The sequence below is a fragment of the Helicoverpa armigera genome, chromosome 5 (assembly GCF_030705265.1).
Source record: "Helicoverpa armigera isolate CAAS_96S chromosome 5, ASM3070526v1, whole genome shotgun sequence".
Lineage (NCBI taxonomy): Eukaryota > Metazoa > Arthropoda > Insecta > Lepidoptera > Noctuidae > Helicoverpa > Helicoverpa armigera.
Window position 1 is genome coordinate 12,998,029 of NC_087124.1, and position 24,233 is coordinate 13,022,261.

At 37.3% G+C, this 24,233-nt stretch overlaps 1 protein-coding gene and 1 long non-coding RNA gene across 14 annotated transcripts in view; both read right to left on the reverse strand.

The window, feature by feature from the left end:
- Nucleotides 1–119: 119 nt before the first annotated feature.
- Shakb (shaking B) overlaps nt 120–24,233 on the reverse strand; it is a 104,676-nt gene continuing 80,562 nt past the window's right edge. For 3 of the 13 annotated variants that reach the window (XM_021332452.3, XM_021332451.3, XM_064034717.1), the window contains exons 2-5: nt 22,019–22,712; nt 5,435–5,654; nt 2,733–2,856; nt 120–2,528 (exon numbers count right to left, since the gene is read on the reverse strand). In XM_021332452.3, the coding sequence (XP_021188127.1) occupies nt 2,123–2,528; nt 2,733–2,856; nt 5,435–5,654; nt 22,019–22,390 (1,122 nt within the window). In that variant the 5' untranslated portion in view covers nt 22,391–22,712 and the 3' untranslated portion in view covers nt 120–2,122. Of the gene's footprint in view, nt 2,529–2,732; nt 2,857–5,434; nt 5,655–22,018; nt 22,818–24,233 lie in introns of all 13 variants that reach the window. The other 10 variants (XM_021332449.3, XM_021332448.3, XM_021332447.3 and 7 more) reach the window with 5 other exon arrangements.
- LOC135116918 (uncharacterized) lies at nt 17,463–18,638 on the reverse strand. Its single transcript, XR_010276490.1, has 2 exons — nt 18,482–18,638; nt 17,463–18,117 (listed from the first exon to the last, which is right to left on the reverse strand). It is a non-coding gene; the product is annotated as an uncharacterized LOC135116918 (long non-coding RNA).

Here is a 24,233-nt window from a genome sequence, read left to right on the forward strand (position 1 = left end):
AGATGTCCAACCATATTTCAATCTTTATTGTTTGTCGTAAGTAAAATTTTCAGAATTGAGGCCCAGGATTCTTCATCTGGCTTGGTTTACAGCCCATGGTAGAAAATAAAATACATAAACATTTTCAATATGATTTATTCGATCTCTCCCCTGGTAACTCGTCTGTCGTAACATTTTGTTATAAATAATTAATCTTTTGGCACAATATTTGGCTTGGTTCACCAAGAGTTACAGAAATTGATGCCGTCACGTCAGAATTCGGAAACACGTAACTTGCAAATCAGATTTCTGTACATTTTATTGACTTGCCCAGTTCCTATAAAAAGAAACCATTCGTTTTGCTTACCAATGGCAGATTCTTGACATTAGCCTCCTAGAACAAACGTCAAAACTTACCGTTCGTAAACAGAACGAATCGTAAGTAGTAGCAAATAAAGATAAATTGTTTAGTTTTTTTTTAACATAATACGGGCGCTATAAACTCACTTGTACCTACATTAATCGTTCTAGACTGTGTCCAAACGCACCAGCAAAACATAAATTGTTACACTTTACAATCAGACAACCTTTTTACATTTACAATATTTACGTGTCGTTAGCCATTCGAGGAGGGCTCCAAAAACTGATTCCTGAGATTGACATAGACAAGTAAGAGTAAAAACTACAAACACAACACCATGTTTACTCTATGGATTTAAAACAGTTATTAATTTTACTCATTTAATTTATTTAATACATTAATAGGCAACGTACAGATTTTGTCAGTTAAAAGATTTATGTCCATAGTATAAAAACATAGTCTCCCCAAAGACTCGTTTTTGGAGACCTAACACTCCAACATGGCGAAAACGACACAACTTTCTAATATCCTCACGAACACAACAATTTATTGTTTGTAACAATAATAATTTTCAGCCTACTTCTAGGCAAAATAAATTTCTCTAAACATTTTCGTTAGCTTACAGATTCTAAGCATTGTACGACAATATTATTGTCAATTTTACACCTACAGAAATAGTCTACTTATTTATAAGTTCTTTCCAATAGGTTCTTAAAATTTCGAATCTGTAAGTTAACGTCTAAAATTTTCGAATCAAGATATCTAACCGCCATTTTGAATGATGTGTCAAAAAGTCTTTCAATTACACGTCAAAATTCCGTTCAGATTTCTTGAGACAAGATACCAATTACATTTTCTAATAAACCGAAGAAATTATAAGAATTCAGTCGCTCCATTATAAAAACAACAATTGTTTTAAACACGTTTTATATAAGTGAACATTTGTGTTCTCGCTGTATTGATGGCAGTGTGGTTTTCGTCGTAACAAAGTTTTATCATTTGAGCGCTAGGTACATGTGGCGGTTCTCTCTGAACTTAATGAAAATTGAGATTTCAAGATTTTCTTCAGAAGTTTGAGGCTGTCGGATTTCTATTAAGTGTGCCCAATAGAAATAGCAGTTCTGTTACTTATTGCTCAGTATGTCGTTCGTCAAATCTGCAATTAACGTAAAATGTCTTTTGACAATCAAAAGCTATGTCAGTGTGATGTCGCGGCGATGTGACTACTCGGGTACACTCGATCCCTTAAGGAACTGTTCGTTCAACTAGTAATATCCTCAATTACAACTACACTATAATACTTAATTGCTTTATTAATTATTGCTTTATATTTTTGGTCTGTCAAATCCTTGGCGAGTGAATCGTGTAAAATTGTATATCGTGTATGTGTGCTCACTGTGTGCTTACTTTCAGTACATTACAACAGCTAAAGTAGAAAACAAACGAAGCGTCGATTAACTGATTACTACAGCAGCGAAACTATGAGTAAAAATAGTTCTAAAAAGTATACTAGTACTAACGGGGTAGCCGTCGATGTTAACTATTAAAAGGCCTTCGATAGGATTCGTCCTGAGATCACGTTCTTAAAGATTAAGTACAAACTATTATTGCATGTTTAGAATTGCACTGTTACGATTTCGATCAAAAAGTATCGATAAAAGTAGTCTTTACACTGGTTAGTATTGTCCTGTGGAGAAGCACCGTGGGGCGGAGCGGTCAGGCCGGCGGCAGGCGCGGCGGCGGCGTCAGTCACGTGGGGAACACCCACCCCGGCACCGGAGGTCACGCGTCCGGCACGCCGTGGATGTGGTGCTGGTAGTTGTGGTTCAGCTTGTTCGCGAACTCGTGCATGATGTCCCGGAAGATCACCGAGTCCAGGTTCTCGCCCAGGATGTACAGGAGGTACCAGTCGCCCATCTTGCTGCGGCGCACGATCGTGTCGACGTTGTCGCGCCGCACCAGCCGGAACCGCATCCGCATCATGTACACGCGCATGCGCGGCGAGAAGATGATCACCAGTCGGTACACGAGCGTGACGAACGTGAGGATGCCGAGGATGACGAACCAGAACCACAGGAACACGTAGATCTTCTCGTTGACCACGTTGAGCGGCAGGATGCAGAGCGCGTCGTGCCGCTCCACCTCGCCCGACGACCCGAACTTGTTGAACAGTGTGCACTTCACCATCCTGGAATGCACACGGTACCTACATGTTAGACTATTGTAGTAAATTATGTGCATCTCGAGCACACTAGTTGACAAATTATATCAAATAGGTACATAGAGAGGCCATATTCTATGACTTCAACTTCGCTACGCTACTTCACAATATTCTGTCACAACAACCCAATAGATCCAATGCTTCCCAATAAATGAACAAATCTCACATTACCTTGGAAATATATAAATCATGGGGTCGATGCGATCCTCCTGGTCGGACTCCATGTAGGCGATCACGTCCAGCCCGAAGGTGAGGAACTCCCCGTCGAAGAACCGGTTCATCAGGAACATTTGCCCTGGAACATGATGACATGTTTCAATTAATAATTATTTTTCAATAATGAAATGAAGGAAAACCATGGTTTTAATTTATGCTAAACCAGCTTAAATTCCAGCAGTTTTCTTTGGTTTTCCAATCGGACGAAATCGGATGAAAATTACGTTTCATACAAGCAAACGATACTAGGTACGTATCAATATCATATTTCGTCCAGCTATTTTTCCATAAGTCAAAAAACAGACATATAGAGGAAGCGTACTTTAAAATTTTTAATAATGTTAAGGATTCTAACGTGTGATTCGAAAATAAATACGTTTTTTCAAAAACTTAGCCTGTTCTGTATCCCATTTATATTCTGAGCGGTACCCAAAAACAGTTGACGCGCCGTGTTTTTTATTTTATTGCATAGTTTGGGTAGAGGTCAACATTCGGGCATAAACCCAGTGTGCTGTAAACCTTAGTTTATGCCCCTTTTAATTCAATATGTTATGATTTACAATCTTCGCGGTAGACCCTGCGACGTGCTACAGGCAAATAGCAGAAAGATCACTCAATTTAAGAGCTCAATTTCAGATATGTACACACCTACCTAGATATGTACACACCTACCTAGATATGTACACACCTACCTAGGTCTTAATTGTTTTGGCAGGAATAAGACAAATAACGAAGTTTACATTTTTAGTAATATAACCTAACCGTAAAATTTCAGTGTCTCAATTGCACATGAGGAGCGCCTATGTCAGCTGTACAGATCTTAGAAAGCTAATTTATCTGACTGTCATTTTGTGAACTGTGGCTCTGGCAAGCACCATCAAAAAAATATTGCGACTGTTCTCTGTAAACACTGCTGCATATGTACAGTTCAACTGAAGCTAATCCTAATGTACTCTATTGTTATTGTTAGGAGAAGGCTAAGCAAATGTTTCGGTAAAAAGCCCACTGAACCTTCTACAGTACACCTGTCGATGTTCCCCGGTCGGTTCACGATTCAGATCGTGCGCGCGACAGATGTGCGTCTGATATATCAGTTAGGACATGTTTAGGTCCCGTCGGCCACGCAACTCGCGATTTTGTAGAAAAAAAAACTAGACGTTTTACCAGACTATATTGCGTAAGTATGGTAATTGGTATGTGTGAAAGAACTTGATTGTTTGTGAATTCTGTATTAGTTTCCTTCAGAGGACAAGTAAATTAGGTATATTTTAAAATAAAATAAAATAGATAGCTCAAACAGCGTTTTCACTTACGTAGATTTTCCGTTCGGTTCGTGCGATTTTTACAGCCTTAACGTATTGGCAAATTACGCGCTTAGTTTTTCCGAGTGGCACGGACCCTACGAACCAGCGATATAACTCGGGTATTTTGCTCAGAAAATCCGCCAATTAAGAAGGCTGTAATTCCCTTCTAGGTACCCGAATTTCACCATCATGTTAAAAAAAGCCATAAGTGTCCATCATTCAGGATAAAAAATCGGATTAAGATGCGATTATTATGTCCTCAGTTTTATCCCATAAAGTGCGTGCAAAAATTATCACTCGCTGATTTGGTGGCCCATCCGCGGCAAGATCGCGCGCACAGCATTATTTCCCTGGCGGCCTACTTGGATTTTGTTATTGGAAACGCGACAGGAAGCGAAACTATATTGCCATACATGAGTTTAGAATTACAATCGACTGATACAAAAGATGTGTTTCCTGGCAATTTTTAATGAGATTTTCGTATACAATCTACACCACATTGTAAATACCTAGATACCTATGGAACAAGTATAGATTTTTTCACCTCGCATAAACCCATAAACTCGTACCTAGTAGTAAGATAGAAAGCTCGAAAATTGTTACTCTTACGTGATGTTCTTTGAAGCCAATCAATTCCTTTTATGTTGTTATTTTCAGTTGTTAATAATAAGAAGGTACAGGCTTTAAAAGCTTTCAAAAATATTTACAAGTTTATAGAATGCCAAATATAATTCAACTTAACGCTAATTTAGCAATCTGAAGGAACGAACTCAAGAGTGTTTTCCTCCGATGAGAAGAAAATTATGATCGAGATAACGCAGACTTCACTTGACAGTTTTCTAAAAACCTTTTTTCATGTAAAAGAAGCCTAATGTTTAGAAACATTTTACCTAAAATGTTTTATGATTGATTTCAAATTGAGCTGGACATTAAATAATGTTAGGTTACATAAAAATATATATATTTTTTTTAGAGAGCTTGTGTATTCTTTTAGTAAATAGGTATTTTTTGCTTTTACTTTCTACCTGGTCCTGAGTTAAATTCCTCACTCTAGGAACAGAAATGTTCATGTTAGTTTTTTTACAAAGCAGCCTGAAGGTGTTGTTTGTCCCCAGCTGTTCACTTTGATAGCAGTTATTCATATTCGTTTTCAAATGCACCCAATTTGAAAACTTATACTGTGTTTAACTGGTCAGTCTTGGTTTCTCAGACTGCATATCCAATATAGCAAGAAGAACGCGAACAATATATGTAAGCAAAAAAAAACCATAAAAAGTATGACGTAGATTCTAAGGGACTCGAGAGAAGCCGCTGGCATAATACATAAACTAGCTATTTGAAACTCAAACTCACCTATAACATTGACAAGAGCAAGTCCCTCGCACAGGTAATACCGGTAGGCCCACCAGTTGTGGTACCTCAAGTTCTCCCACAGGTAGTCGAGGATCAGCTTCTTCTTCGTCTTCTTCTCGATCTCGGTGCACACCCCCACGTCCAGGTCCATCATCAGGGCCCGGATCTTGCCCCCCTCCCAGGACTTCCACAGCCAACGGGGCGCGTAGAATAGCATTGCCTGGAATAAAAGTTGTGGGTTTTGAGTTGGTTTCGTAGATGCGAAAGAAAATCTAAGAACCTTAAAAGCATGTTCTTTTTGGGGAATGTCTTTCAAGTAAACAATTGGAATAAACTCTAGCTAGTTGACAAAGGGAAATTCAATTTATAGTTCTATTCAATAAGGACATTTTAAAAAACACTTATGGCATGATACTTTCAAAGTTCAGCTGTTAATGTGGGGTAGGAGTTATAACGCAATCAAAGGAAAATGCTTTCGATAGTAACCAAGCACCTAGGTTTCCTACATTTTGCCAACCAATTTTAATTAATAGTTTATCTCCAAAACAGCCACTTAAACGACCCAAACAGCACTAAACACTAACAGACCAATTTCAATAATATTAGAAATACCCAACTTATAGAAACATCACATTTATTACCATTCAAATGTTTACAGTCAACTTAATTAACTTTGGCACAATTTATTTCCAACTTTATTGCTAAGGTTTAAGGTTTAAAATTTGAAGTTTTGAGGGTTATAAGGGGTGAGTCACAATGAGTGCAATCTCGGGATCTGAGCAATAAAAGTATGTATGAAATGTTCTGAAGTGGCAGACGTTCGGTTAGCATTACTGCAACCTGTATTACGATGTATATGTTTACTGCTATTGCCGGTATATAAGTGCAATTGCTAAAATACACATCCGAAACTAGAGATAGGGCTGGCGCAAACGTCTCGAGCAGTTGCTAAAATTCCAAATGTAAATAATATGGTTCTGGTTCTATGTACGTTGGATCTCTGTAATAAATGGTAAGAAGTCTTTGTATTTTCGTTGTCTAAGCATAAATCTAAAATTGAAGGTCATTATTTGCTGGTTCATCAACGTGGACCTGGGACCACCAATATGTTTGGTGACTGAAGTCTTTTATATGATATTCTAAACGTTTGCTTACAATTAACAAACTAATGTTTTTGACGCGTATTAAGTTAAAAATGTTTTGATAAGTAATTTAGTGACCACCAGGATATGGCGGAAGCCCCATCAAAATCCAAAAACGATTTAACACCGAAACTCCCCCCAACTTATATCAATAACTTTCAATCGCCAGCCCTGTCCATACGTCATAAATTCATCTGGCTAGACACTATCATAAATGGTTTATAGCTATCAGATATTATAGCTTTCGGCAGCACGGCCGCGCAAACTGACAGACATCATAATACTAATGGCTTTATATAAATAACTGATTGGCGTTTGTGGGTCGCGCCGCTAGGTGGCGCTGTGTTTGTGTATTGCAGATTCGGCTGCATTTGTGTCACGTAACCTGTAAATTCGTGTTTCGATAGTGGTACATGGTTTGGAAGGCGTTTGGGTTATTATTTATTCAGGTTCGTTGTTGTTTTTTGGGGGAATATTGGTAATTGTGATGTGGTATCTCGATGTTTGGTATAAAAGCCAAGATTGCATATAAAAAGTGAAGCAAACTAGTACTTATAGAATAAGATTCTTTATTTGACAATTAAATTGGTCATTGCTATCAACAGAAATCAGCGAAGGCCGTTGAGAAGCCAAATACTTTTAGTCAATTTTCTTTACCAACGTCACTTATCTACATGAAAAGCGCTTTTCCAAGCTTATATTGAACGAAAGATAAACTATAGAAACTGAAAGTCGATACACCGCGACAATCACGTTACAATGATTTCATGTTTGGGGACCGCAATCATTCTGAAAATCTAGTTTATGGCTATTATTTCTCTCAATTAATTTCCTTTATTCACTTTTAAATAGGTACATATTTACTATTCTAAAACACGCAGATCGCATTATTGGCCTACCAACAAGTCGTGAACTCCCAGTGCATAATGCAGCTGACTGCAGCGATGCACGTAGCTCGTAAATTGTATGTGTTCGATGCGCAGCCCGCCGTATTATCAATTCAATGCATGGACCCAAAATAAGTGTGGTTTTCATCATTTACATACGAGTGTTATTTGGTTTTTCTGCGTGGTAAGTTTTTTATACTTACCTTTGGGGAGAAGACACTATCTTAAATATTTTTATATTGCTTACTTTTCCTCGTAGGTACTACTACTTAGGATACATTGAAACTTCCACGAGAACTCAACGATTTACTTGTCAACACAAAATTATTGATCAGTCTATCTCCTAATCTTCTTACATTGTTCACAAAAACGTTAATCACCAACTATGCGGTAAGTTACCTGATTAGAATTTACTCTTCAATATTTACAAAATTAACACATATTTCAATATGAATTATGTAGCTATTTATTAACGTAACTACTAGTGGGCAAAGAACCAACCTCTCGAGTATGAGGGCGCGGGTTCGATTCCAGGTCAGGCAAGTACCAATGCAACTTTTCTAAGTTTGTATGCACTTTCTAAGTATATCTTAGACATCAATGACTGTGTTTCGGATGGCACGTTAAACTGTAGGTCCCGGCTGTCATTGAACATCCTTGGCAGTCGTTACGGGTAGTCAGAAGCCAGTAAGTCTGACACCAGTCTAACCAAGGGGTATCGGGTTGCCCGGGTAACTGGGTTGAGAAGGTCAGATAGGCAGTCGCTTCTGATAAAGCACAGGTATCCAGCTGAATCCGGTTAGACTGGAAGCCGACCCCAATATAGTTGGGAAAAAGGCTCGGGGGATGAACTTTCATCTATCCTAATTAAAGAATTTCCATTTCCTATCCATATCTACTTTTCAAGCAAAACCATGACAAAATAAATCCTTGCTATCGTAACAACAATACCTATCCGGCAGCCATCCGGTTTATTTACGTTGCACAGCGACACCGCGAGTGTGTTTACGACGTACCGATTGACCGGCCATACGTTTGTGCGAGTCGTGAACCGCCGCAGTGTCCCCAACTTTAGTGCTGTTATTAATAGCCGTCGATTCATGCGGGTTAATTGAAAATCTAGTGTTTTCGTGGTTATTGTTTTTGATGCTCGTTTTTGGTGTGAAAATAGGAGAGTTGTTATAAGATTCTGAATTATGAATGCATGCCTAAAACATTGCTGATGATCCATCTGAAGGAATATTATTCAGAAAAAAAATATGCGGTGCGTTTGCAGACAAGTTGTAGCTAATTCTTTGTATGAAGCCGGCCAAACTAAGAACCAATTAGGTACATACGATATTAAGATACGAAATATAATTTGTTTGCATAAAAAATATAACACGATATTTAGTTAAAATGTATCGATTTAATTAGGAAACATAACATGCTTGTGCTCACCAAAATACATCGAAATAAATTGTGATTTCTTATGTATTATTTTTACACTCAAGTGTGCGTTGCTCATTATGCGTGTACCTCCTTCATTAAGAGGCCCCAGCATTCATTCAACCATGTAACATTCATATAGCACATACGTAAAATGACTAAGAAGGTTCAAACAAACAAAGATGAACTCAAATCTCCAAAAAGCTTGTAATGCTTAGAAAAACTTATCGAAGTTTTCACACCATTACACTAAAGAGGCTTTCCTTAAAAATATTTGCACATGAAAAAAAAAACAGTTGGCAAGCCATAAAAATACTCTAAACAGCCAGTAAGTTTAGTGAGTGTTGCCAGTTTTTATGTAGGCCTGGTCAGCCACAACAGCTGTTAGTCCGCAACTACTAGATTAATAGCCCGGCTGCACTTGCGTGAGCATTCCAAGGTTTACCAAGTTCAGTCCGTAAAACGGGCAAATGCCGGCTGTTTTAGGAGTAAAATAATGGCCGAATAACGCGTTTTTAAATTATGTTTTTTTTTTGTAAAAGGCATGTTTTATGTGTGCGGGGTCTAATGGTTCGCGTATAACATTTGAAAATTATGTTTCTATTCCGCTCTTTACAGTGGAGTGAAAATGTGCACTCCATTAATTTAATTTCAATTAAGTATTACGCATGAAAGAATTGCAAATCTCCTAACATTTGTAATGCAATAGTAGCTAATAACTTAGATCATCTTTTTAACAACTAAACATTGATAGGTTAACTGATTTTCAGTTCAAATGTGACAAATACTTAACATATTATATTATTAAACTATATAATTCTCAACAATTGATATTTGTGGTAATTCTCAACAATTAAACTGTCTGATCTTATGCTACCTATATTAACTTAAACACATACTATATGAGAAACCTACTAACCCAACACATTTTACCTAACAAAAGCTATTTTAAATGTGCGACCTTCTTTGGCGACGTGAATAGACAACTAGAGCATAGAGTAGCAAGCGAGCAAGGAGGTTGCTATCTGTACAGTCGAGCGCTCTCTGCGATCAGCTGTGAACCGATTGTCACATACTTGTTGCTTGTGTGGAACTTTGCTGGTTGGCTGGTGTATGTTGTGGCTCTATATTATAATGGATAAAGAAGCTATTACTGTGTGGGTTTATAAGTTTTCTGTTGTGATTACACTAGGTACAGCGACAGTTTCAACTAAGAGTTCATCTACCCCATCAAACCCAACTCAAAAGTATTGGGGTCAACTTCCAGTCTAATCAAATGAATCTGAGCACCTGTGTTTTATATGGAGCGACTGCCTATGTGACCTGCTTAACTCAGTAACCCGGGCAACCCGATAGATCTTGAGAACACTGGTTGTCATCAGAGATTTCAACAACAAGAAAAAAAAACATTTTCAATAAAAACTTTAAGCAGACAGAGTTTTTGCCACTCCGGTGCACAAAGTTTGTAGGAAATAAGGCACTAGGATATGCTTTTGTCAATAAGAGTCTGATATACCCAAACATTAAATAATTTCCCATAACCCCATTCTTTAGACAATACATAGCTTTCCCAAAAATAGACGTACTTATACAACTTCATATATTTAATTCCACGCCACGCCGCCGCAACATCAAGACAGACACGGCCGTAACTATCACACTGGCTATAGCACTTCATAATTAGCTAGTGTTACAATAGATTACAAGCCGTGCCGACAGATAGGTCCAAGATCGCCACTGACTCACTTGGCACTCGACAACGGTCATCGTCGCAGCAGTGTCTATGGCATGAGAGGAGAGCGATTTAATTTATCTATGGTTGTTATTTAACCTATTACCTTTTTCTACAAAAAAAAAAAAATGTTTCGTTTATTGTGGTACCAAGTAGGGTTTATTTAAGTTTAAATTAATTTATTTTTATGCATGCTGTATTCATCTGTCAATGACTTTCACAGATGCCAATTAATTTTACCTCATTTTTATTTCTTGTAAGTATAATGTTGACATTATAAGGGTAATTAACTGAAATGGCGTTTTAATCTGACATTGCTTTGTTTTTCAATAGGTAATGGTTATTAGTACTAATTAACATTATCGTTGATCTACTTATGTTTATTGATAATATTAACTAGTAATTACCTTTTATCATTGCAAGTTGTCAAAAATAAAACGAATAACACTGGAAAATAAATAATGTATTGATTATACATACTTATAAACTTTCCGGATTTAATTTACATTGTATGAATTTGTGTCATAAAAAGTATACGTGAACGGAAAACCAAAAACCACCAAATAAACGTAATATAAACATGCCAAGCGGAAATGTATTTAAATTACAAACAAAATACTAACACAACGGATACACCAATAATTAAGAATTTAAAACAATTACTTGTTATAAATTATTACAAAAACAAACAATAGAGCAATTGGACGACATGCCAAATTGTTCCCGCCAAAACGTTATGCCTTGCCGTCATTTCTAATGCGCGGGAAACCGTCATGGCGGGCGTGACTTTTTCACGGCCACGAGTGAACCACGAGTGAAATATGGAAACCATTAATGACAGCAACACTGGTTTCATTTGTTAGACTGTTAAACGTGTTATTTTTGAGTTTCAGAAACTAAAACTGCATCGGTTAATTGCTGCACGCCCTAATTAACTGCTCGCATAACCTTGACAGTTAATATTTTGAACAGTATTTTAGTCATACAGTTGGTTTTTAAATGTAAGTCGTGGTGGCCTAGTGGGTAAAGAACCAACCTCTCGAGTAATCATTTGGGTTCGATTCTAGGTCAGGCAAGTACCAATGCAACTTTTCTAAGTTTGTATGTACTTTCTAAGTATATCTTTTAATTTTTGTAATATCTTGAGGCTGTCATTTGACATCTTGAAGCAGTCGTTTCGGCTAGTTAGAAGCTAGTGATGAGGTTAAATAAGCAGTCGCTATTTGTATCATTGCTCCTTGTGGTTATGCTGAAAGCCGACTACAACAAAGTTGGGAAAAGGCTAGGCAAATCATAATTTGTTTTTGAAACGTAAATAATTTTGAGTCGCGCCACCGTTTAAACTGCTTTGGTACTTACGCTTCGGGATCAGCAAAGATTTATCGCACCATTTCTTTCGAATATAAAAAAAAATGCTTTGATTGTTAAGTAGGATATTTAGGATTATTAACACAGTTCATAAATTATATTTAATAGGTTTTCAGCGTCTTTTGAGATTGTTTATGGACAACAAAATAATATATAGGCCCATTTATTATTGATATACCTACCTACATATGTAATCCCACTTATTTTTGTAAGCATAATAAAGGTATAACGTTATAAATATTTATTAATATTATGGAAAACTTGAGAACTCTTTTATTCAAAGTTGTGAAAATTTTAAATCGCATCGATTTTTTTAATGCTAAATGTGACGTATATTAGTACACAATAAGAAAGCATTTTATTTTACCAATTTTCCGTTAGTTTAGTAATTCATACTTACGAAATGAGTTCGAAAGTACTCATTAATGCATTAAACAAACGCGAGCACGTCAAATGCTAAATACATTTCGGATGCATCGATCATCGCGTTCGGATACATGCAGCTATCGCGGAACGACACGCGTGATTTATGCCACTGGCTGTATGCGTCCAGCGTCCAGTTGTCTTTGCTCTCCGCATTGACAGCGCGGGAAAAATACCATATGATTGAATGACATGACGCCATTTTGATTGAAAATATCGGAAAAGTATTTTATTGCGTAGGACTCTGATTTTGTTTGAAAATACCCGTTGACGTTAACACTTCTCTTTACTACTAGCTTGGATAGCAACTCCCATTGCCTGGATAAAAAGTAGCTGAAATCTGCCTCCAGGGCAGCACTATCTCTGTACCAAATTTCATCTCGCCTCTCGGTTAAGCCAGTTTAGCGATATTGAGTAACACAGAGACTATAACATTTAGTAATATTAATAAGGATTTTGATGATAGTTCGTATAGGAATACCTAGTCATAACATCCTAAAAATCTAGGTATAGCGTGTTAGTATGTAGCTATGCGCATGCTCCGAATCTCATAAACTGTTGTAAACAATAACTGTTTACAGCTTCATTAGAATTCCCCTTTATTTGTTACTTCTCTACAATGTTTCGCAAATAAGTCTAATTACTAAGGAGTTATGAGTAGCTACGAATGAGATTTTAGTTAGGTAGGTACCTACTCATTTTAACGATTATTTTTTTTTTTCTTGCTTAAATTTTTCTTTTTCCTAAGCACAGCGTGAGTTGTCCATAACTTAGAGCGTATCTATAAAATATGAATCTATTTACAACGCACTTCAGGTAAATATTTATCCTTTTTTAATTTACTTACTAAAACTTCATCGACGAGAAGCACAGATGTGTTTTACCAAAAAAACAGTATGACCAACTTAAAATGACGTTACAAAACCCCGCACGCGTCAATAAACTACCGTACAATATACGAGGAAAGAAAACACACGCACAGGAAAAGAACATAATGAAAATAAACAAAAAACTGGACTGACTCTGTTCCCATCAAAATATCACGCAAAAAATAAATATCAGGTACTTTCTTACTTCTTAAAACACGTATAATATTTTAAATCACGACCCACGTTCAACGGTTTAATCATCAATATGTAAAACAATGTTTGAAAAGTTAACACAAACACACAAACGTATTTTTATCTTAATTGCAAACAATCTGACAATAATATAATGTAAACAATAAAAGCGAGCGTTTGGCGTGAACAGTGAAATCGAATGCAGTGAGTGTTTCATAAGATATGTTTCCTCGTTAGTATTCATAAAGATGTGATTTAGGTGGATTGTAAATTGTGACTTGGATTTATATTTTAATACTAGAATGATGATTATATCGAACGAATCCAAAGTCAAATTCATTATCAGCTAAGTATAAAATTTTGTGTCCGAGTTCGAGTCCGAGTTGACAAAATAGCCAATAACTGCAAAACGACTAATCCGATTTCAATTAAACATGTCCAGAACCCTTGCTGGATATCCAGCTTTCAACTAAAAACGGCATACAAATCAGTTCATCTGTTTAAAAGGTACGGTGCCCCAAGCAGACATAGACAAAGAGACAAAAATAGTGGTCGTCAAACTTATTACAACCTTTTTCCTCAGGGGTTAAAAACAGCATGTATGAGATAGGAATATTAGAAAGGTAGACATCGATAGCGGGGACGATAAGCCCCCTGAATAATAGGTGCCCAAACCTCTGAATAGTGTAGAGGCCTATGACAACACTGAAATCTTTCACGAGAATATGTAATAGAGAGTTTGTAAGTATTATGTATGTGTAGGTATTCAAATAGGACTTAAAGAAATGGTCAGCAATTCAGTTGATCGTGTGTAATGTAGTGGAGTCAGCAGATTCACTTGACTATCAACTTGTAAGGCTTCGATTCTGCACGGAATCTATCAACTGCATTTATACCGTCATCTAGGTATATTGTAGAATTCTGAATGTTAGGTACTACTTTTTTTAATCAATGTCATCTACGCTGAAAATCCGCACTTTTCAACCGACCTCCCAAAAAAAAGGTTCTCAATTAGAATGTTTTCTTTTTTTGTGTCAAAACCACTCAAAGAAAAGCCCTAGAAATCCCTGCTCTTTACCGCTTTTTGAGAATGAATTTTCAGACTTGTAGTTATCAAAATCGTAGTCCTTTCTTTTCTTTTCTTTCGTTTTTGGCTTTTGAGTTAATCATTTTTGTACTATTGGTCTCAATGTCCAAAATATTTCCAGGTACTTACGTGCTCATCAAAAATTAAATCAAACCAAAAGCTTCACAATAAGTGAATATCGAATACGTATTCACAACGACAATGATTCCGCGCCATTTATGACGGTCAACAGAGAGAAATAATTTATAGTGCGTTGCCAACGAGCGTTATAATTTATGAACTGCAGCTAACCACACGCATCATTGCGCTCAATGGGAGTTACTGCTGTGAATTCAATGTTACTGCATGGATTCGAAAGAACTGCGACCCTGGTGTATCAAGGGCTCCAGAAGGACGTTGGTGGGTTTTAGTGAGTAAAAGTCTGACATCTTCTTACGCTGCACACCCAGCGAGAAGGTAATGTGATAATTTCCAGCCAGAAAAAAGGTATGATTATCAAGATTCATCATTATGTTGATAGAGACCATGGTTGAGTTAAAGATTTCTAGTAATTTTAAAGGCGCCATTTTTGAATAATATGCTTGGAGTAAACGGACGTAATGGACGATGCAAAACGAAGAAAAGGGTCAAAAGAGAGCGTTACTCGGCAGATATTTTTATATTGGTAAACTTTTCGACACTTAAACGAATATATTTTAATTGAATCCCCAATTAACCAGATCCCATTAAACCCAAACAGTACTTGTATCACACGCAACTTCATACCATTAGCGCATCATAAATATGCAGTAACCGCCACAGTGACTAGAACCCAATTATTTTGCTACATTATCGTGATTCTCGCCAAACCTCGCCCAATTGGCAACTATATAGTCCATATTTTAGCCGCCCATGACCCCGGTATTGGGATGCAAAGCCCAGGGGAGCAGGTTCTAATCCGGGTAGTGCTCATGCATTATGAGAAGTAGCCAGACAAGGTTCAGTACATTAAAAGCGTGTTATCTAGTATAATAAACAGATGGTTCGATTGGTTTCTAGTGCTTTTAGTATTGTTTTAGTTTGATGTGAGATTATTTTAATCGTTGCGTTTGTGAATGTAGTTTTTCGTTTCATTTTCTTGGCGTGAATAGGAAGTTTTTATACAGTAAAAATCTATTTTCAGAGCTCCAGTGGTAATTTTGGATTTTAACGTTTTAGGGACTGTTAAGGGAAGTCTATATCTGCGAGCGGAATAAAAGTTTAACGCGTTTCCAAACATTTTTCGATATTATCATAGATTCAACAAAAAAAAAAAAAGAATTGCTTTTCTTTTCATCATCCGAGAACTATTCAACACACAGGCCACAGGTCTTAAAACTACATATTAGCCCAGATAATCTGCCAAACACGTGAGACCCGTATTTTAATTAAAATGATAAAACGTACAGCACTAAGACACGACGGAGGCATGAGACGTGACCCCACATAATACGACCGTAGGGTCTTGATAAGCCTGAGGGCCCTCAAATACTTAAGGTGCTATGTTATACATAGATATAACTTCAAAAATATTTAGTAAATGCAAAATATATAAGAATAAAAAATATGGTAATTTTTTTATTTACATTTTAAACGTAGTCAAAGCCCTAAAAGTTTTATCATTGACAAGCTGTCTTTCGAGCGGGTTTCAGGTTGCCCAGTTAACTGGCTTGAGGAGATCAGATAGGCAGTCGCTCCATTAAAAACACTGCTACTTAGCTGCAACCAGTCTTACTGGAAGCCAAACTCAACATATATAGTTGGGAAAATGCCTAGGCTATGTCTAGAAAATTCTTTTAAATTAAAATCTTAAGAAAATCTCTTAACTTCTCTAGAAATTTCTCTTAACTTAATCTCTTAATCTAGAAAGTCGACAACACGAACCTACAGTTAAGATAAAACAAACCCCAATGGAACCTAACCTAAACTCGATTCCACCAACTCAAGCTTATCGAGAACATTCGAAAATCCCCAAATAGTGCACAAAACCTTCCATTTGAGTAAACACGCCATTATTTAGCTTAATAAAGTGAAAATTAGGTCGCCTCGAGTGGGGAGGGTAATGTCTGACGGGATGATAATCAACCGATATTAACGGCTACTCCAGTGGCTCTTACATTTTTATTCTGATGATCTGTTTAAGGGTGGGTTTCGGCGCTGCGACTTCGTCGGTCACGGCTTTTTTTTTTTGAGAATATTTTTGTGAGTGTTTTTTAAATAGCGGTATGTAGGCTTTAAATAAATATGTTGTTTATTTTTTGCAGTTTTTCCTATAATCAAACACTTACCACATTTATTTTGTACTAGCTTCCGCCCGCGGCTTCGCAAGCGTCAAGTTCGGTTATATCGCGTTTCCAAGAGAAATCTTCAAAAGTCCGGGATAAAAACTATTCTATGTTCTTTCTCAAGGTCAAATCTATTTCTGTACCAAATTTTATTAAAACCAGTTTAGTGGTTTAGACGTGAAAGCGTGACAGACAGATACAGTTACTTTCGCATCTATATCTATATACATATAATAAATCTGTTGAAAGTGATTGTTTGTTCGGGATTCACGTAAAATCTACGAATTTAATGCAGACAATGCTTATATACAAAAGTTCTACGTAACTTGGGGTATTACTTAGGCTTTGTTTAATCCAAATCGGTTCACTCTATCAAAAGATATGATTAATTTAGTGAATTCAAGATGTAAAATATTACGACACGCAATCTGTTTGACAAAACAGTACAGGTTAAAGTAGCTCCATCTGTGGTAAATAAAATACATCAAGAAGCGAGGTGGTAAATAACAATGAATTACCATTTACATTCTTTATATACTATTATTTCAATAGATGGAGTTGTGTATTTTCCGTAATTCACCATATTTTAACACGTAGTGTAATTTTTCGATAGACATTTCAATAGTGTTTGTCAGTTTGCCGTGCCACATCAAAATCCAACTATAATTATTACCTTGATGAAAGGAAAATTAATAGATCTCAGCCAAATTTAAAACGGTGCCATCTAAATTATTTTTTGAACATTATGTCAAAAATGATGACTTTAGTGGAACAATTAATTATAATTTAAAGTTACAGATGGAGTTCATATCAGGATTTTTTCATAAACATAGTTTAGCTTATCTTCCACTAATGTGGTGGCCTTAAACAAATTACTTTGAGTGAGTAGTATTATTTTTTCTGATGCAAAATATGAAAACTTAATCCTAGAAGAAATCAGGATCTATCTCTCGCAAGCGCTGCTAAGCATGAGATAATGTAGGCTTCTGTAGCTTTAAAAACCAGCCCAGATACAAAGTGCAGATAAGTAATGGGAGCTGCCTTATCGCGTCTGAAAACGTACAAAATACGCGTCGCATACCAGAGACATGCTTACTTTCAACTTCCGATCGCAATTAATACACTGTTCACGATTACGAACAGTCTCAGTTAGGCCCGAGCCAAGTCTAAAAAAACACCTTTTATATAAAACTACGTTTGATATCATTCAATTACAAAGACAGAATTGTTCTCTGTTGCAAATCCTATCCACCTATAGTTAGTTACAGCCTATTTATCGTCCCACTGCTGGGCACAGGCCTCCTCTCACACGGAGAAGGATTGAGCATTAATCACCACGCTTGCTCAATGCGGGTTGGTGATTTCAGACTATATATAGTCCAGGTTTCCTCAAGATGAAGAAGAAGATTCCTTCACCTTTTTATCAGCCATTGGTGTCTAAGATATACTTAGAAAGTACATACAAACTTAGAAAAGTTGCATTGGTACTTGCCTGACCTGGATTCGAACCCGCGCCCTCATACTCGAGAGGTTGGTTCTTTGCCCACTAGGCCACCACGACTTTTTACCACCACCTATCCACCTATATCCACCTCCTATATCTATTTTTTATCCACCTATATCCTATCCTAATCCAGAATGCATTGCAGGTGTGCATTGCACAAAAACCAATGGTATCCTATTCGAGAAGTCAAAAGAGTTGACCTGCCAACGTCAGCTTCTGCGCTAAGCAAGTGTTCTTAATAGTACCATCAGAATTACATTCATCGTTGAATGAGATGAATAAATTTTCAGAAACCACAATAACAGTAGGAGCCAAAGCGTATTATCGCTTCATAGAGCTCTGATTGGCCCCAAGTGACCAAGTCAGGTCTGATTTGTTCGTTCAAACACTTTCAAAGGAAAGTGTTTCGGTGGATACTTACTGTCGTCCTGTTTACGTGTGACACAAAATATGGTATATAAACGTCCTCCGCAAGAGCGAAATTTTCCCAGTGTGCGGTAGTGACGCACAGTATACAACACTTATGTTTCTTTTGATTTGCTGGCTCCACCAAGAAATGACAAATTGCGAGCGTACATTTTGAAAATCTTGGCAAAACTGCAGGTTTCAAGTACGAACACATGAAGTGGACTCTCTCAGATACGTACATTTTGCCTATTCGTGAACTAATGCAAACATTTCGGTGGAGTCCCAGCTTAGGCCACCACATTAGGCGTGCGCGATCCTCGGGCGTGTGAGTAGCGCGGGCGCCGCGCGTGCGTCGCGAGCGCGTTGCGTGAGCGTCGCGTTTTGCTGCCCTGCGGCATTTGTAGCGCGCTCGCGGCGCGCACGCGCCGCTCTCCTTGACGTTTAACTGCTAAGGCGTTTAGCGGGCGGCGGGGATAGCGGGCGAAGGGGTAAGAACGCAACTCGAGCGCCGCGTGCTCGCCTCGAGCGCGTCGCTTGGACTCTTCACACATGCCGCAGGGCAGCAAAACGCGATGTTCACGCAGCGCGCTCGCGACGCCCGCGCTACTCACACGCCCGAGGATCGCGCACGCCTAATGTGGGGTCAGCCTTACCATAGTGAGTAAGTGAAACTATCCTACCCTATGCGCCTGATGATGATGACTCATTTCATCATCCATCCAGCTATTCCCCAACTATGTTGGTGTTGGCTTCCAGTCGCCGAATCTGTTCGAGTACCAATATTTTGCTTGGAGCGACTACCTATCTGATCTCTTCAATCATTAAGACATCAACAAGACATTATCCATGGTAAGACTGACAGACTTTCTGGCTTCTGATTAGTCACAGCAGCTGCAGAAAATGTACAAATGACAGCTTTGTCAGACTCAAAGCATATAGACATAGATTATAGCTGTTTCCTGTGAAAATTACTTACGCACTATACGTAATAATTTTCCAAATTGGCTGACTAGATCCAGAGATATTCACAACGTCACAAACTTTACTTCTTTTGTTTAGATAAATGGTCACATCCACAACACAACCTTGATCATTGAATCTATGCGACTGCTAAGTGCTAATCCTAATTATACTGTCACGTGAAAGAATGCACCTACGGGATAAGTAGTATTTTGACGATTCTATATTGCCCACGCAGACGAAGTTGCGGGCAACAGCTAGTTTATAATAAGTATTAGTAGGGATTCATGACTTACGTACTTAAAGATGTCAGATGTTAAGATTTCAAATGTTTTGATACATTGTCAAAAAACCCAAAAAAAAAATACTATTTTAATTTCTCATTTTTTTTTTGTTTTTTCTTGTTTCATCAGTTCTAACAACAGTCGCAGCAATGAAACATCATGGTCGGTAGTCGGCGGCGACATTACCATGCTGTTGATATTTGCATACATTAGCCGCCCATTGGACCCACCCCTAATAAAAACATAGCTGCTTGCCAACTTACAGAACCGACCCTCGGCTACCGATATTTAATGTCAACTTACAAGAATTTACAAAGTTTTGTCTTTTGAGCTCTTTTCTTCCAGTTATTTAAGTTAAAACTAGTTATGTATAAATGATTTACGTTTATTTTTTTATGTTTTTGTGATTTTTTGACGCTTTTTAGTTGTCAGTTTTTAATTTTAACAATTTTAGCAATATATATTTTTTTTAATCTTGTAAATTAATATACAATTATATTGTAATTAAGAATACATTCTAAATAGTTATTTTGAAATGCATAGCTAATGTGATTAAAATGATTGAAATTGTTCACCTATACATAAAACGAAATAAATAAATAATTCCATGTGATCCAAGAATAATAAAATTCCAAGCAAACTTTAGTCAAGCGTAGCTAAGTTTCGTAGGCTCGTAGCACTCGTAGCTTGCAATAACTTGCTACGAACTTGCGTAGCTTATTCATTTAATCAATGTTTTGTTTTTGACTTGTGGCAAATATTACAATTTGTTAGTGCCCGCTTAACGCAGATTCAGGTTTTGTATGAAAACATTACTTCACATAGCAGATTACTGTTTAGTTACGAAAACATTGAAAATATTATTATCAAAATGATACACACCTTGTTATAATCAAAATGATTTCTTGTATTATACTTTTCAAACTTTAATACCTACCTAATTTAAAAATGCTTTGATCAATAAACAAGTTTGAGAAATAACTATCACAAACTAAATCTTTGAACTACATAATAACTTAACACGGTTTTGATGTCCCTATCAAAGCCGCGGTTATGACAACATTATAATTCATAGAGGCTTACCGTTAGCAGTTTAGTTAATCTTTATTTAATCTTTAACTGCAAGTTGAGCCGTTAATCCTTCCTTGTCTAATTACAGTGGGAGGCGGCGTGGGTGCAGACATTTTTAATCCTTACTTATATTAGAAATGGGTATGTCTGTCTGTCTGTCATGATTTTACTTTCATATTAGTGACTTTGTTTTGTGTGTCGTGTCAGCTTGAAGAGTTTACTGTTGTAAAGAAACAAATATGTACAACAAAATAAAATAGGGTTGTTGAAATCCTTATACTTTGTCGCTAAAGGAAAAAAAAACATTTTTTTGGTCTAGCACTAGGTAGTCTACCTACGTATTTTTGAAGCTTTATGACTTTTTTTACAAATGCGTATACAATTAGTTCATTATTGTTAAAGGTAGCTGTGTTTATGACAAGTGTGCATATACTAGGTATCTTCTAAGATGTATATATAGTTTGACCTGGACATGCACTTTTTATATTATGACTGTCCATTATTCCAGATTCCTGATTGACGTTCCAGTTTGTCGATAGTAAAATCGGTAAAAATACACGTTTCCGAACGGGACGCGCTCCGCTAACATTTTATATTGTTATCTTGTTTTTAGATCGTGTCATACTTTTCACAAAAATTTATTTTAAAAATCTTTTGTGTATTATTTATGAAAAAATATGTTAAAGTTTTAAATGTCCTATTGTGTGTATATGTTATATTTTAGTTTTCAATGTAACAGAACAATTTATTTTTAAATGTCTTCGCGTGAGTAACGACAGCGAAAATATTAACTTGTCATCACTCGTCAAAAACTACCTACAGTTGAGTGTTGACGTCTGTAGTGACACCATAATGACACACAATAGTTTGAGCACGATCTACTGTTTCATGTTAGTCAAGGATATTCCACTAGATCTAAGACTCACCTGAAAAAATAGGCAAAAACACACCCATTGGTAGTACTTGTATATCTTCCTGTCGCTCATGTCTTCCTTGCCTTTGGCGCGACTGTTGCCGATGCCGGGGTACGGCACCTCCACGCCCACCGTCTTGTTGAAGAAGCTCTTCAGCGTGTAGGTGGAGTGGATCCAGCAGTAGGTGTTCAGCACATCCTCGGGGATGTCCTTGGTGTGGATGCAGTCGATGGGGTTGCCCACGTACTGGCGCGTCGTCACGATCAGGCTGAACGAGATCAGCAGGATGACGGTGATCGAGTAGTGCAGGCGGAATACCGGCGAGTCGATGTGGACATAGTTCACTTTAATGAGATTCTTCAATCCACGAAAAACGTCTAACATCTTAAACGTTTGAGCTTGTCGTCCGTGTGTCTGTGTTCACTAACATTATTTATTGTTTCGAAGCACCAAGATTACACTATTATAACGTAAGGCACTAGGTAGCTTGGCAGTGAATGTTCGGCGGGCGCGCGGGGCACGTCCCCTCACGTTGGTACTTTTTGGGTATTTTGATGAACTTGAGCAGTGACAGCGCTTGGCTCATGTTGTCTGCGTCTCATGGCAGCGGCGGTCAGTGCGCGCGCGCCGCCATGCCGGCCCTCGCTGTAGTCATCCAGTCTAGTTAGCGATGACGCCGCCGCTGCGTAACTCTTGGGAAATTAATCTTCGGGGAATTAACGTAAACTAGATTATCAGGTCAGATGTTCTAGTACAAATTTATGAGTTCACACGTCGTCGATCCGCCGGAGCACCCGCCCCGTACCCGCCTCTACGATAAACTAATCGTTGTAGGAAACTGATGAAAAATATTTAAATTATGATCCTAAATAGAGGCGGTGTATTCCCTAGGAGTTAATTTATGCGTTGCTATGAGTCAATCACGGGCGAGAGGTGCACGGGAGCGGTTGTGCTCAATGACTAACCGCAGTGTTATGATCACAGTCGGATAAACTGCCCTCATGTGAGTTATATGAGCATTACGATATTTATTAGCGTTGCCAATACTCGCCGTAAACTAGTGCTGCAAGCGATCGCTCAACAGTTGCTCAGGCGTTTATTTTGTATTCTAGAAATACGCTCGTTGTGTGGTATTTTAAATAACAATGACAATCTTGGAGAGCATCACGCGTTTCTGAGAAGTGTGTTGGTTGTACGATTTATGGGGCAGTGCCGGTTCAAGGCCCGGCTTGTCACAAGTGTGCCGCGGGCTGCTGTTGCGATAATATTTACACGTTACAGTTTAGGAGCTCCTTTGAAATATTATATTTAGTAGCCACTGTTTGAGATGATTTAGCTCTTGTCTCACGGCCGCTTGGCTTCTAACTGGACGGACGAGTCATGAAGAAACTATTACTCTTAAATCATCTGGAAATATTTCCTAATATTTTAGTGTTGATAGATCTTCTGTCTATTTTTAACTTTTCAGACCAATTTCCGTGGAGTTGAACGTTTAACTTTAATTTTTCAGTTTGTTAGGCAAATTATTGGAAAATATCAACATACCTACTTCTAATGTGTTATGATTTAAAAATATACAATAGCCACTTAAAAGCCCTACGTTTAACGATGGCTTAATTTTACGTGGCCATAACCATTGTGTTAAATATTATTGGTGAAAAGAACAAAGCGTAAACTCTTAACGTTAAAAGCTCTTGAAACACATCAAAAGATTAGACAGAATCGCGTTGAAGAATAATTTCATAATTTCTTAAAACCTTAAGTAAATTGTAGGTTGCTATATGCATTATTTGAAAATGTTATGTCAAGTAGTTTAATTATAAACTGTGTTAGAATAGTTCAACAATATCTGTTAGCGGATATAAAACTGTTGAAATGTAGATAATTATTAGTTAGTATTTGTTTGTATCGCTTTCATGATTGTACTATTATTGTTTTCATTTAAGTGATGAGGCACTAAGAATTTAAATGTATAATTTAATATGTAACCGCGTACTCTTTGTTGAAGAGCCAAACTAAATAAATAAATAAATTGTACTATGGAACCCAATTTCATGGATTTTGGTATAGACATAAGTTGAAACTTGCAAAACGACTTATTGCAGATTTATTTCGTAAGTGTAGAAGTTTTCACTAAGCTATACATAACAAAACATTGTACAATACGCTTTTACTATTAAGTATCCTTTATCTAAGAATACGCTATTGTGGAGTAAATCTAAAGATA